This window comes from Lepisosteus platostomus, chromosome 9 (genome assembly GCF_059453375.1).
Source record: "Lepisosteus platostomus isolate fLepPlt1 chromosome 9, fLepPlt1.hap1, whole genome shotgun sequence".
Classification (NCBI taxonomy): Eukaryota; Metazoa; Chordata; class Actinopteri; order Semionotiformes; family Lepisosteidae; genus Lepisosteus; species Lepisosteus platostomus.
Window position 1 is genome coordinate 27418767 of NC_142619.1, and position 13109 is coordinate 27431875.

General features: G+C 35.9%; 1 protein-coding gene across 2 annotated transcripts in view; it reads right to left on the reverse strand.

The window, feature by feature from the left end:
- LOC148654691 (thyrotropin-releasing hormone-degrading ectoenzyme-like) overlaps positions 1 to 12794 on the reverse strand; it is a 222821-nt gene extending 210027 nt beyond the window's left edge. The window contains exons 1-3 of one of the 2 annotated variants that reach the window (XM_088644538.1): positions 12664 to 12794; positions 11307 to 12581; positions 3492 to 3765 (exon numbers count right to left, since the gene is read on the reverse strand). In XM_088644538.1, the coding sequence (XP_088500664.1) occupies positions 3492 to 3765; positions 11307 to 12034 (1002 nt within the window). In that variant the 5' untranslated portion in view covers positions 12035 to 12581; positions 12664 to 12794. Of the gene's footprint in view, positions 1 to 3491; positions 3766 to 11306 lie in introns of both variants that reach the window. The other variant, XM_088644540.1, reaches the window with a different exon arrangement.
- Between the last annotated feature and the right edge of the window lie 315 nt (positions 12795 to 13109).

The window sequence follows — 13109 nt, forward strand, 5'->3', positions numbered from 1 at the left end:
CGCTACTCTTTTCGAGAAACACCCTGGGAATTTTAATGACCACAGAGAGTCAGGACCTCGGTTTTATGTCTCATCCTAAAGACGGCGCTTATTTACAGTATAGTGTCAGTTCCCAGAATCTAATAGCAAGGAATATTAATGAATCATCCATTATCAACAAGCACTTAGTCCAGTACAGGGTCACTGTGAACTGAAGCAGACAGCTAGCACAAGACAGGATTCACCCTGGACAGGATGCCAGTCCATTGCAGGCAAAGACATACGACAGACAATTTAGAGACACCAATTGACCTAGACAACATTTTTAATTTTAAACAGGCATTCAGGATGGCACCAGTGAGGGATGACATGAGGTCTCCAGTCTGCTTTTCTGTACTCGCTTTTAAATAAAAATCCTTATGTCCTCCTAATATGGAGATGAAGTACAACAGTCATGTCAGATCTGTAAATAATGTGACGCGTTCTGGCAGTGTGGTAAAACTGTTAACAGCACTATATACCATGACATTTCAGTTCTTTTCAAACATGCTGTGTCAGACTACAACAACATGATGCTGAGCATTAAAAGTCCAGTCCAGCTACAGTCAGTGTAAGCTCCAGATTCCTCACTGTGGGGTTTAACCTGACTAAAAGATACAAAGAAATTATTTAATGGTGAATGTGATTCATTTGACAGTTTAATTTTAAAAAGTATGCAGAAATATCAATACATATAATAGTACTCTTTTGTAAAAATAAATAACTTAGTGCTTAGGCACAGCAGACTGTATATTTTCTAGTTTTAAGACTTCATGCTCAGTTGTAATGCTACTGTATATACTGTACTCTATTTTTGCAAATACTCCCAAATACTTATGCATTGCTCCCACACTTTTTTCATGAGGCACTTCTCACCTTGACTTCACTATTTTCATTTACCTCTGAACATGCAGCTTGTAGGGGTTTAGGCCTGTTTTGTATTTTGAATGTCTCTTGGTAAAACAATGCAAAACATATCATGTTTAAATCTATAACAGAAATGAATACATACTACTATACAAACGTTTTAGACACTGTTCAACTCTTTTCACTTACTTTTTCCTCCTTTACAAAGAAACACAATGCTGTTACTCTACTGAAATTCTGCTTTCACCCTGTGGTTGATACTAATAGATACTGTATTTTGTCATATAAAAAACATCTTATTTAGTGTCATAGGATATGTAGAGAGAAACAAATTATTTTAATGATGAGAAACACTTGACAATGAGAGCACTTCATATTGGCTGCTCAGATGTGGTTTATCCTGATTGGTTGTGGTAATGTTTTTTATAACGTGGGTCAATATGGATGAAAGATTTAGAAAAAGCCAGCTTGGTTTCTTCTTAACCAAAGAAAGCTCTATAAATAAAGTTATTATAACAGTAGAAAACACTGAGAAAACTCTTTATGCCTATTACATGCATAACCATTGGATTCTAAAATGTCTGTTTCTTGCAGAGATGTACAGAATATGTATGACATTCTTCTCTAAATTAATTATCATCACATTTATTACCCTGGTATATACCAGAATTCATACTGTTGTTTGTTAATACTATTTTAAACAAGACACAATGAATGTAAGAAAACTTATGAAATGTAATATTTCTATCAGAGAAAGTTTAATGTAGTCAGAGGAGCGCTTTTATACTCTTATTAAAGGCTTTATATAGCCTTTTCACCATTGAATTTCTGATTTTCATCTATTTCTATTATTATTAAAATTCATTTCTCACATTTCTAGACTAACATCACGTAAATGATCTGGAATTCAATCATTGATATTTCTTCACTGACTATAAATATCTTACTGAGAATATGGGCTGAGGAACTCAAATTAGGCTTCCTGTTGTACGCAAGTGTTCATCTCTTCTATGACTGTGGAATGCACTGTACGTTCCACAGGATGTAAATTCATGAAAGTACTATGACAGCCATGAATTCAGCAAGTACAGAGGAAGGCATTTGCGTGATAGGGAGACAATCAAGCTGCAAGCCTAGGGCCCAGATGAGTATCATCAGAATAAGAGCACATGGCTCTGAGAGAACATTGCTCTAGCCATTAATTTGTGCTAATCAATAAGACATTAAACCCTGCCTGGGTGATTTAGGATTTCCAAATACCTTAATCATACTGTATTGTGTACCCCCAATGTATGCTTCAGAAAACATGCATAAATATTTGTGTAATAAAACAATATACTGTACATTTAATATTTTTGCCAGGGTGTACTTATCTAAACAAGTTTAACCTTTATAAAACTCTCACAGATTTAGAGTAAATTCATATAAATGACTTGGACTTCAAGCATAGATATTACTTCAAAGAACTGAATGTAACCAGTTACCTCATAAGAAATGATTGAATCTTAGAACAATGGAAATCACAAAGTACAAAGTGGATTCTGTAAGGCAACTGGCATTCATACTGTATCTATCATACACATTTAACTTTCCAATCAAATTCACCTACTTCAAAACATACTGTGACATGTAATGTTATAGCTCAAAAAACTCAAGGTAGGTTTTGAGTTTGCCACATTGCATTTTAAGTACCACATACTTACTGTACTTGTATACTGTATGTCGTACTGTACTGTATATTAACATCTAAAGGAAAAGAATACCAACAGGAAAGGTTTTTTTCCCTAGCATATGGGAAGTGTTGTTAAATAAATGCAGATATAAAAAGACAGTTTTTAGTCACTTAAAAATAACAATATGTATGAATGTTTCTTTTTAAATGTGCTGTTTGGTGATCAGGGCTAGAGTAACAAAGGCAAACTATATTGAGAGGCACTGAAAATACAACAAATAAGTATTTGAAATTTCTGCAATTGGTGTGTTTAAATGACTCTCACTAGATGAATCATTCTCCGATAAATATGGATCACTGGTCAAAACACATACCCAAATGATTCTGCTGAATATTGTACATGTACACATTAAGAACAAAAACTGTACTCCCAATTGACTAAGAACAAAACTACTCCCAGTTGAGCTATATTGCCGAGATATTATTAAGTTCAACAATGGGTCATTTCCAAATGGGATTTGTATTCCTTATATTAAAAATGTTGTTGCTTGCTCATAATTTAGAAAAATAATTTAGAAAAAGGAAGTACTCTAAACAAACCCAAAAGACAATACATGAACATAGTCCAAATTTATTACACCTGTTCATTATTTATTAATACCATTGTAGCAGACTCATTGTTTATAATTTTATATTGAGTCAATTGTAGTAAACCTTACTACAGGGGGGCAGTCTTATGGTAAAAGACTTTTGAAGTTCTTTTTCTAACCTCATTTAATTTAATGCATTTCTATTCTTTAAAGTTACAATTAAAAATACTTTAAGTCTTCTGTGGTGCAAGGGGATTAGACTTCAATACTGCTCTGCTAGGCATGTTATCAGCCTGACTGCAGCCCAATCAATATATTTTAAATAAAGCAAATAATCTACTTACTCTGACACCACTATCAGTAAAGGTTTCCTTGAATGTGAAATTACACACTGCCCAAGCAAGATAGTAGGTAGACATCCGAGGCGTCCTAGAAAAACGGTTGGTCACCCATCCATCTTCTTCCGGGATAGATGCCTCTACTGGCATATTGGAGAGAGACAAATATGTGCTTTCATGCTTCAGGCTGATTTTGAATGTTGCTTTATAGATGGGCTCATCAAAACAGGGGAAAGCCTTTCTGGCATGAGTTGGAGAGAACTGTGTAACTGCTAGATACCTGGAATAAAAAAGAGAACAATATAGGAGCTGAAACAATAAAAGCAAACATTTTATTTTCAGGAAGAAGTCTTTGTGAAATATATAATTATAATTAATTACTAAATACCGCATATCTAAAACAATACAGACGAAAATCTTAGTTTTTAATGTTACAACACTATTTTGTAAATAACATTTATTTTATAAGAAATGCATTACTGCACAGTACACTAAATGATCCTTGAAAGACATGATGTTTGCATTAGTCCATTTTTTTTCTCATGGGGTAAGAGCAAGGCACAAAGGATGTTGTTTAACTGGTGCTTGTGCTTAATGAGGCACATCTGTATAGTTAGCCTGTTCTTTGAATATCATCTGTGATTTTAGAAAAAATGTAATTAAAAGGCCAACATGGAATTAAACAGCAAAAAGAAGTCAGGTGAACTTTGACAGGTTTCATGAACAAGCTGATTTCCCCTCTAACAACCTTCAATCACAACATTTATGACTCAGGGAATTTATGCTGCTAGGCTCAGCTTGTTTACCATAAACATTACATTACAGTGTCCAACAGCACTGACATGAAGATGCCTCTTCAGCATATCAGAATAGTCTTACACATTTCATCATGACTTTTGATTGAGCATTTCAGCTATTTATGCAGAGACAGGTATTCAGACATCAAACAGCTCTTGATTGTTCCCCTATGGGAGTGAGAAAAGGTTAATAACAATATTGATGAGGAAATCAAATTCTGATTTGAAAAACAAAGGGCAATGTCCACTGACGTGTAAGTAAAGAGAGACTTTTGAAATTAGATTTGTTCAATAGTACATAATATGAATTTGCAAGAGAAGCAATAAGTGCTAAGGGCAGTCTACTAACTAAGAAAAAGAACCAAGAATCTATATGATACGGCCTTTTGAATATATCTGGTGTATGAGTCAAAGAAAAACACCTGGTCAAGTGTTCCCCTGAGTCTCTTAATAATGTTTGGTTTAACTGCTTTCCCTCCAATTTATTGTGCATGTTAGGGCAACTGTGAAAGGTATTTTATTTGTGTGAAAAACACAGTAGTGTTTCACTACTTCAGAGTTTTTATATGTCAGAAGTGGAATTAGCAGAGCTAAATGGAATTGACAGTATTTCCAGAACACCACTTATATCAATATTCCCAAGCATAATCAAGTGCTCTTGCACTATAAGGTCTTCTCCATGACCACCATGGTCCAGACTGCTAATGGCAATTTTAAGCCTTACCTTTTATCTTTACTTTAAAATGACCATGTCTTATCATTTTGTACTTTAATTGTTTCATTTCTCTGTGGTAGCATGTTCCTTTAGCTGTAGGATGTTCTATGCCATCTGACTTTTGCATAATTACCATAATAGCTGTTATACACTGAACATCCACTGCATCTATTTGTTAAGGTCAACTGAAGGGCCCTGGGTAGCTTTTAAGTGATACACTGCAGTGTTTAGCACTACTTACTGTATACTTTTCCCTTAAATACTTTCATTATCATAAAATAACAGAAAAAAGCACACTTTAATAAGTAAGACATGAAATAAAAATACAGATGGTGTTAACTAAGTGGAGGATGTCTGCAGTGAAGCAAAAAAACACCAAAAGACCTTTTTTAAGGGATCAACATCCACTTAACAACAGCTCATAAAGTATAGAAAGGACACATATTTACTGACTCAAGTTATTTTTTTCATATACAGTAGATACAGGCCTCCTGCATCCCTATTACTTTATAGACGTCACGGGCAACATACTGTAGTTTATTTTTCAGTGAAAGTATTTAATCTGAATGTATCTGAAACAAGTTTGTAAGCTTTACCTTGTATTTTCTTCTAAAATATATATTAAACAGACTTTCAAAAAGGATGATAGCTGAAACAATTCAAAAACTTATATTTAATACGTACAACTCCTCATATAACTTGAAAAAAATGTCTTCCTATTTCTTGCTGACTTGACTTCCAAACAATTTCTGTGTTGTAAAACTATGGTAAGTGTTAAAGTTCCTTAGATGTGAATACCCAAATGGATATAGAATATTGCAAGTACAAAATACTGGTTTTCAGCCCTGCAGTTACCATAAATTTACACAAAGCACACACAAACAAAATAACGAATCCTAAATGGCTAAATAACAATACTATATTTTCAGAGGCATTTAAAAAAAAATCTATTCAGTAGGAAAACTGAGATAACATTCTGTTGCCGTGACAACTTATTTGTATTTTATTTGTAAAGAAGAGCAGCCTAATGAATTTACACCTTAATGGCAGAAGCAGACAGATTTGCCCCATTTAACTTCTAATCATCCTAGACCCTGTAGATACAGTATTAGAAAAGCCTGCTGCCTTCCTTATTGGTATTACAACATTCAAAACCCTGTGTGGTATATCTTCATGTTTCATTTTTCGTATTGTAAGAGAAACTACAGTAAATATGACCATGTTGAGCAGCAACATCAAAAAAGATTTAATTAGCTATGAGTCCCTCCCCACCCCTCCCCAGGACAGCTTCTGTAACTTATTTGCAGTATTTGTAATAGGATTTCAAAGCATTTTGTGAAATCAGATCAGGGTGAAACACACCTGGTAATTGTTTGTTTGACAATTTAACTTGATTTGAATTAAAATAGGTCAGTAGACAAAGTACACAGACAAATCAGAACCTAACCATGCAGAACGTACCAATCTTTGAATGGAAATATGTCGGACATGAAAATAACTGAAAGTAAACACTCCAGCAATAATTACATACTGTACAGTAATTCACAGCTTTGTACTTACTGCATTGTAGAATTTGTATATTTTCTACACATCATCCTAATAAGAACATGAAAAATACAGCACGTTCGCTGTATTATTTTGTCTGTTGAATGTCTCCCAGGAATTGAGAAATTTGATCTTTTGAATACTGTGTCTTTTCATTTTACTCTTTAGCCTTTTCATTTATAGGCAAACTATATGTGTGATTATAGATACAAAAAGTGTCTATAAAGTTAGCTGACCTATTCAACTAGCTATATTGTGTTAAACATTCAGTATGGAGCAGTAATATTTGTCGTGCATGCACAACGTGGGGACCATACAGAACACATTACAATTGACAACGACACTACATAGTAAAGGAAAACATTTGAAATGCATGTTGTCACTCTTACGTTAAAGGAATGAACAGACTTTGGTGGACACCGGTGCTGTTAGTGTTCTCTTGTGTATGCTGTAATGGTTCATGATATCAGCCTTCCAGTGGTCAAAGTGCACCTCCTAAGTGTAAGTGCCCCTTATTTGTTTTCTCCAGGGTGCACATTTATTCATAAAACAGTTCTGTAATAATAAGCCAACTAACTAAAAAAAAACATAACTTTTTTTCTATACGTTGCAAAATGATAACTGTTGACTAAGGTTTGACCAAAAATAACTTGGCAAGGGATTTTAGCTGCTATGCTCCCATCAACAATATTATAGAATCTCTCAGACTCTGTCCCAACAGATGCAGCAGAAGCTCTATACAGTATATATATATGTGTATTAAATTTATCAATTCATTTTTTAACCACTTCATCCAATTCAGGTTCATGGGGAAGCCAGAGCCTATCCTGACAAGCAACAGGCACAAGGTGGAACACACCCTGGCCAGCATGCTAGTCCATTGCAGGGCACACACACTCACACTGGAGTTCCAGAAACCAGTGAACAGTGGAAAGAAACCCATGCAAACACAGGGAAAACGCACACACACAGAGCACCCTTAGTTTAGAATTGAACCCAGAGCCATAGAGCTATAAGGCAATAATGCTAACAACTGCACCACCACGCTGCCTGTTATATTCTCTAATAATTTTCAATTTAATACTTAAGAGTTTGTTTTTACTGTGCGTATTGTGCTATTGTGCTGTTCAATTGCATGTTTAAGAGTGCTGTACTATGAACTTGAGAACTGCTCTAAATACATCAAGAGCGGTTTATAAGAGCCAAGCACAGAAACAGATCTACTAAATAGTTTTGAGAGGATGTGAACTGACCCACATCCATCATTAACCAACATATGCAAACCACTAATATTTATTAAATTATCTCCTATATGTTTCTCAGAGATCTATAAAATGCTTCGTATTTTGTCCTTCAAAATAAATATAACCATCACTGTGCTTTAAATATTAAATGTTGCCAATAAAATAAGCATACTTTGTAACTGATTCAAGAAAGCACTTCTTAAATATTTAGACGTATGAGTTTTCTGACCTAAGAATTAATAAGCTATTTAATCTTTTCTGGATTAGAAGTTTGATATTGTAGCTGTCAGGGACTGAGACACTGAAGTACTGGGGCTGCAGAGGACTTAGCATCTGTTTCCACCAAAAGATAACCTTCATGTCATCTTTTACTATCAGCTATGGTAGGCTAATTCATCCTGAGTACACACCGAAGCTTCTACTTTCACCATAATGTTAGAATTTCACAACAGCTGTAATATAAATTAAGGAAAAGTAGATAAAACACCTGTAACGGCTGTAAACAATGAACAATATAACTGAACAATATAATGAAAAAAGAATATCAAATCAAATCGTAATACATTTTTAACAGAAAAGCAGCTCCTGTGTTTCAAAAAGAGTTAATTAATTTTCTGTCAAAATCAGTTACAGGTACCTCCTGATTTAGTCATTTTTTGTCACAGGGTTTAAATAAATTATTACAGTATGGAGTTAACAGTATTCTGCTTTTTTTGTTTTTCATTCTCACTGGACAGTACCTCGTTAACTCTGGGTGTGCATTCTTGTTTCCATCTTTGTACAAAAAGCATCACAGTGCTAGTTACCTAGTTCATATTCCAGAGGATATAGCAAATCTCTGACAGAGATTATGTCAGACAGAGAAGCTTGAGGCTACTGTACACCAGTCTACTAAAGCTCTTAGGTTAGGAATCACAAGAAAAAAAATCAAGCCAGTGGAATGACAGCTTACAAAAAGGGATATCATAGATCAGAAAGATAGTCATAGGATTATCATGGAGGTGAGCAAGGAAAGTATGGATCGATTGGTACAGTGAGAAATACTAGAATAGAAAATCAACCCGTGACAGCACATTTACTAAGGAACTATTTAAGTCTGAAGGCAAAGCATACAGCACACCTAAACTGACAAAAATAAAAAACGTTCCTGCATCATTTTGAACTAAGTGCATATAAAATGGATGACAGGCTTCAAAAGTTCTAGAACCATGGGGAATCCACAAATTCATTATAAGTTTCAAAATGCTTCTTTGACAAACTTTGTTGCACTTTACAAAAACTAACAATTTTCTGAAATTACAGTATGAATATCACATTAAATTTTCTAAAATAATATACTCCCATTTAGTAATTGTTTAGCCAGTAAACTCCTGTTAAACTGAAATAATCAGCAAGGCATCGTTTATGTCCAGAATTATCAGTAGTGTTGTGATAAGTAGTTTTAAAAAGGACTGTTGCTCATAATATTTAAAAAACAATAGGTATTCAAAACAGGACTGCATCATTTTTCTACAGAAGCAAAAATGTTCATATATTACACAGTTCTGCTCAGAACGAAACACACCCATTACGTATTCAAGTTTTGTCACACAGCAAAAAGAATGCACTATGTCTGCATTTTCATTGCTTTCAGAAGGGGGGCTCTTAACCAAGAAGCATTAAGGCAGAAGGCTCTATAGCTGAAGTATCTGAAGAAAGATCTGGCAGCCTCCAACAGTGCTTTGTTAGGAGAACACCAGAGACAGCTTAGGGCAGAGGGAACAGTTGCACCACATAGGCTGAAAGGCTGATTGATTGATTTCAGGATGTTGTCAAACCTTCTCTTTGGACTCCTAAATAAAATGGCTCATTTCAAATGCTACATCTTTTCCAGAAACTCACTTTATAATCTGGTATATTGCTGATATCAAATCAAGTCTCTTAGGTTTGAATATGTTATCAAATCCAAGGCACAGAATTCATTACTCCAATCATTTAAGTTAATTAACACTTTATAAAACTAAAGTATCACTGCATTAACAGCTGGCAAATTCTAAATACCTGTAACTGTAATGTAACTGTAACTGTTATTTACAAACATTAATCAAATTCAGCACTAAACCTACTTAAATTTTAACTTTTCTGTTGTGACCATTAAAGCAGGAACAGATATGTACAGTATATGACCCGATATTTCAACTGATCTTTCTTTCCTTCAAAACCCTTAATGAGTTGTGTGAGTAGAGGCTATTTGCACCTCATAAACAAACACAGATGTGTGAAAACTGTACAAGATTTAAAAGAATTATGAATAATCTAATTACTGGACTGTATCCAAATTTAAAAGGGAGAGGTCGAACTGTCATTTAATTGGATTATTGCAAATATATGTATGGATTTAACTTGTAGCAACGTTCTTCTCCTCAATAGACAGAATTCACATACGTACTTAATCACAAATTAAGAAGGTAATAAAAATAAATATTGCCAGACTTTTTTTTGCCAATTCCTTTTAACTGCTCCTGCGTATGAATAATGCAGTTTGACTTTTATTTTGACTTTATGACTTCAGTATACTGTAGTATGTCAGTAAAAAGACAATCTCACTTTTAGACCCAGATGCAGTATAAAACATTGGTACAAATCTGTGCAATAATTCTAGTAAACGTTTAGATTTGATGTGTGGAAATGTGCGAACTATGTTAAGGTACTACTAGTACGATCAGAGTGAGTAGAGCTGTATTAGCGCCGAGGGACGCGTGGAAGGGGGGGCGAGGCAGTTGAGAGTATCTAGAGAAAACGTTTCCAGAGCATCTTTTTTCTCTATTACTGATTGAGTCCCGGTGTCCCTGCATTTTAAGCTCGTTAGCAGACTCGAGTGCGTAATATTTTATGACACAGACGGCCAATCGTTACTTTGCTCTGAATGAAGGCGTCAGCACATAAAACTTTCTACATAAGCCTGACACCTTATTTATAGCAAAATAACAAAAGACAGGGACATAGTTGTAGGGAAAAGGAAGTAAAATTAATGGTGGAACAGAATGAACCTATTTAAAAATAAGAATTATTGTTACGCAGTGGATCTTGATAATCAGCAAATTAGTTTTATAGCTCGGTTTTATTCATGTCATGCTGGCCTAATGCCCACGGCAGCAAATATTAGCAAACTGCAAAACATTGCTGGTGTAAGCAGTGCCTCGACAGGTATTCACTCTGCTACTGAAGCTTAGAGGGCTCTGCATTATTTTGAGCGAAGCAATAAATTATTTTTAGTTCATTTCGTACAAAAGGGTTGATAGATTAATACCGTGAAAACTGAAAGCACAATTCGATACAATTCTTATTTAATGATTTATACGTTTGCAGGCATTGCAAAAGTTCTAAGGTTTGTCCTCCAGAGGAAAAAATGCTAACAGTTGCAAAAAGCGACCCTACAGTGCATCCTGACATAGAAACTATCCTTATGAAGATACTTGTATACGTATGTGACTAATGTCCAGCAAAGTGGTTCAGAATCATATTAGGATTTGTGAATTACCTTCTCTCTCCGCGCAATATATAGGAACTGCGGAAAAATCCGAGTAGCTCATTTTCTATCTGAGCTTCAAAAGTTATGTTTACTTTATAGGTTCTCTGAGGCTTTAACTCCCTGTGCAAAGCGATAATAAAAACTTGGTTTTCCGGATATTTGAACTGACGGTGAATTTTAAGGACCCCCGGCTTTTTGCTGTCCGAATAAACCACTGCCTTCCGAACCTCCAGTCTGTCAGCGTGAAGTATGATGTACTTTGTGGAGTTCATGCACTCCACTTCAATGGTAACTTCACCGGAGAAAGTAAAGTTATCGAGAAACACAGCAATCTTCAATTCATAATGTAGTGGTCTCAAGGAGGTCGGTAACCTCAGCTGTCGCCAAGGCTGGATCGCCACATCATCTTCTTTATGATTGAAAAGAATATCTCTAGAATGGTTCAACTTGGTGACAGTCCCATTGGCAGCTCGTGAGCTGCTGTCCCCCGTGCATTCCTCAAACCTCACACTGAGCAGTACAGCGATGATGGTCACAATGATGAGTGTAAGTATAGAGATGGCAAAACCCAGGACCAGTCTCTTGTGAACAGTGATGTGCCGTTCGGTTGTCCTGGGTCGGACCACAACAGTGTCGGCCCATTGATCGGAAAGGCCTGTACCGTTCCTCATCGAGTCGTCTTCTATTCCCATTGGTGTGAACGATAAGCTTTTGCCACGTTTGTCGTCCAAAGCCATACTCCTAGGAATATGACGTTTAGTTTGAAGGCAACAGGCAAAACAAGTTAATTTGTTACCGGAGTAACTCAGCTCCGGTGTTAAAACACTTCTTAGCAGTCATTATGACACTTCATATACTTCATTGGTAATATGACTTCACAAATTCATAGATACTGAACCTCCTTAATAGAGAAGCAGCGGGATGCTCACTTCTTATGATGCTGTCAGTCACAACATGCGCAAAGATTGTTCGAATGATCCAATATCATATTTGTTTTCCTTTGCTCTTTACGGTCCAGTTCTCGGAAAAGAGAAGGCGCTGCACAGAAAGCAAGCCATTCCCGAGGCTGATGCTGCTGACTGTTCTTCGCTCTCTTTGCGCTCTGCTCTCATGTTTAGAGGACCTCACTCACACAGCCTGAGCTGTGCAACTAGACCTCGGTCTGCAAATCCCAGCCTACTCCAAAGGGCTCACGACAGCTCTCAGGCAGTGGAATAAGCAGAAGTGTGAATCACCAAAGAAACAGCCCCCACCTCCTCCTCTACTCCTCTTGCGTCTCTGCATCTGGTGAAAAAAAAAATCAATTGGAGCGTGATCGGGTGATCCAGACTAAATTAACCCACCTCCACCAGAAATGCTACTTTACCTTATGAGATGAGGTAAAAAGTGCCATATCCCCCAAGACCTTCTTTTTTATACTCTGTGGTTCAATTTCTTACTCCCTTCGTGCACATATCACTTTCTGGTGAACGTAAAAGAATATGCTGTGACGGGTGCGGTTCTGGTTTTAAACCTCACCGAGTGTACTGGAGCTGGTATATTGATAGACACATTTGTGAGCCAACAGCCAGTGATCGCTTTGATAAATAAAAGAGTCCCCCTTTCGTTCACTACAATATATGTAAAATTCGAAAACTTGTTGAGAATCTAATGTATCCGTCGGTGTAAAGTAGTAACAGTATATCCCTTTCAAATGGAAAAACCTCCTGAGTGTTTTAACATGCAGAGACATCAGACACTTTCTACATTACTTATGCTAAAATCAGGAAAAGGCTGTATTTCATAACCAACCCTTTAGGATAGGGTTAAAAG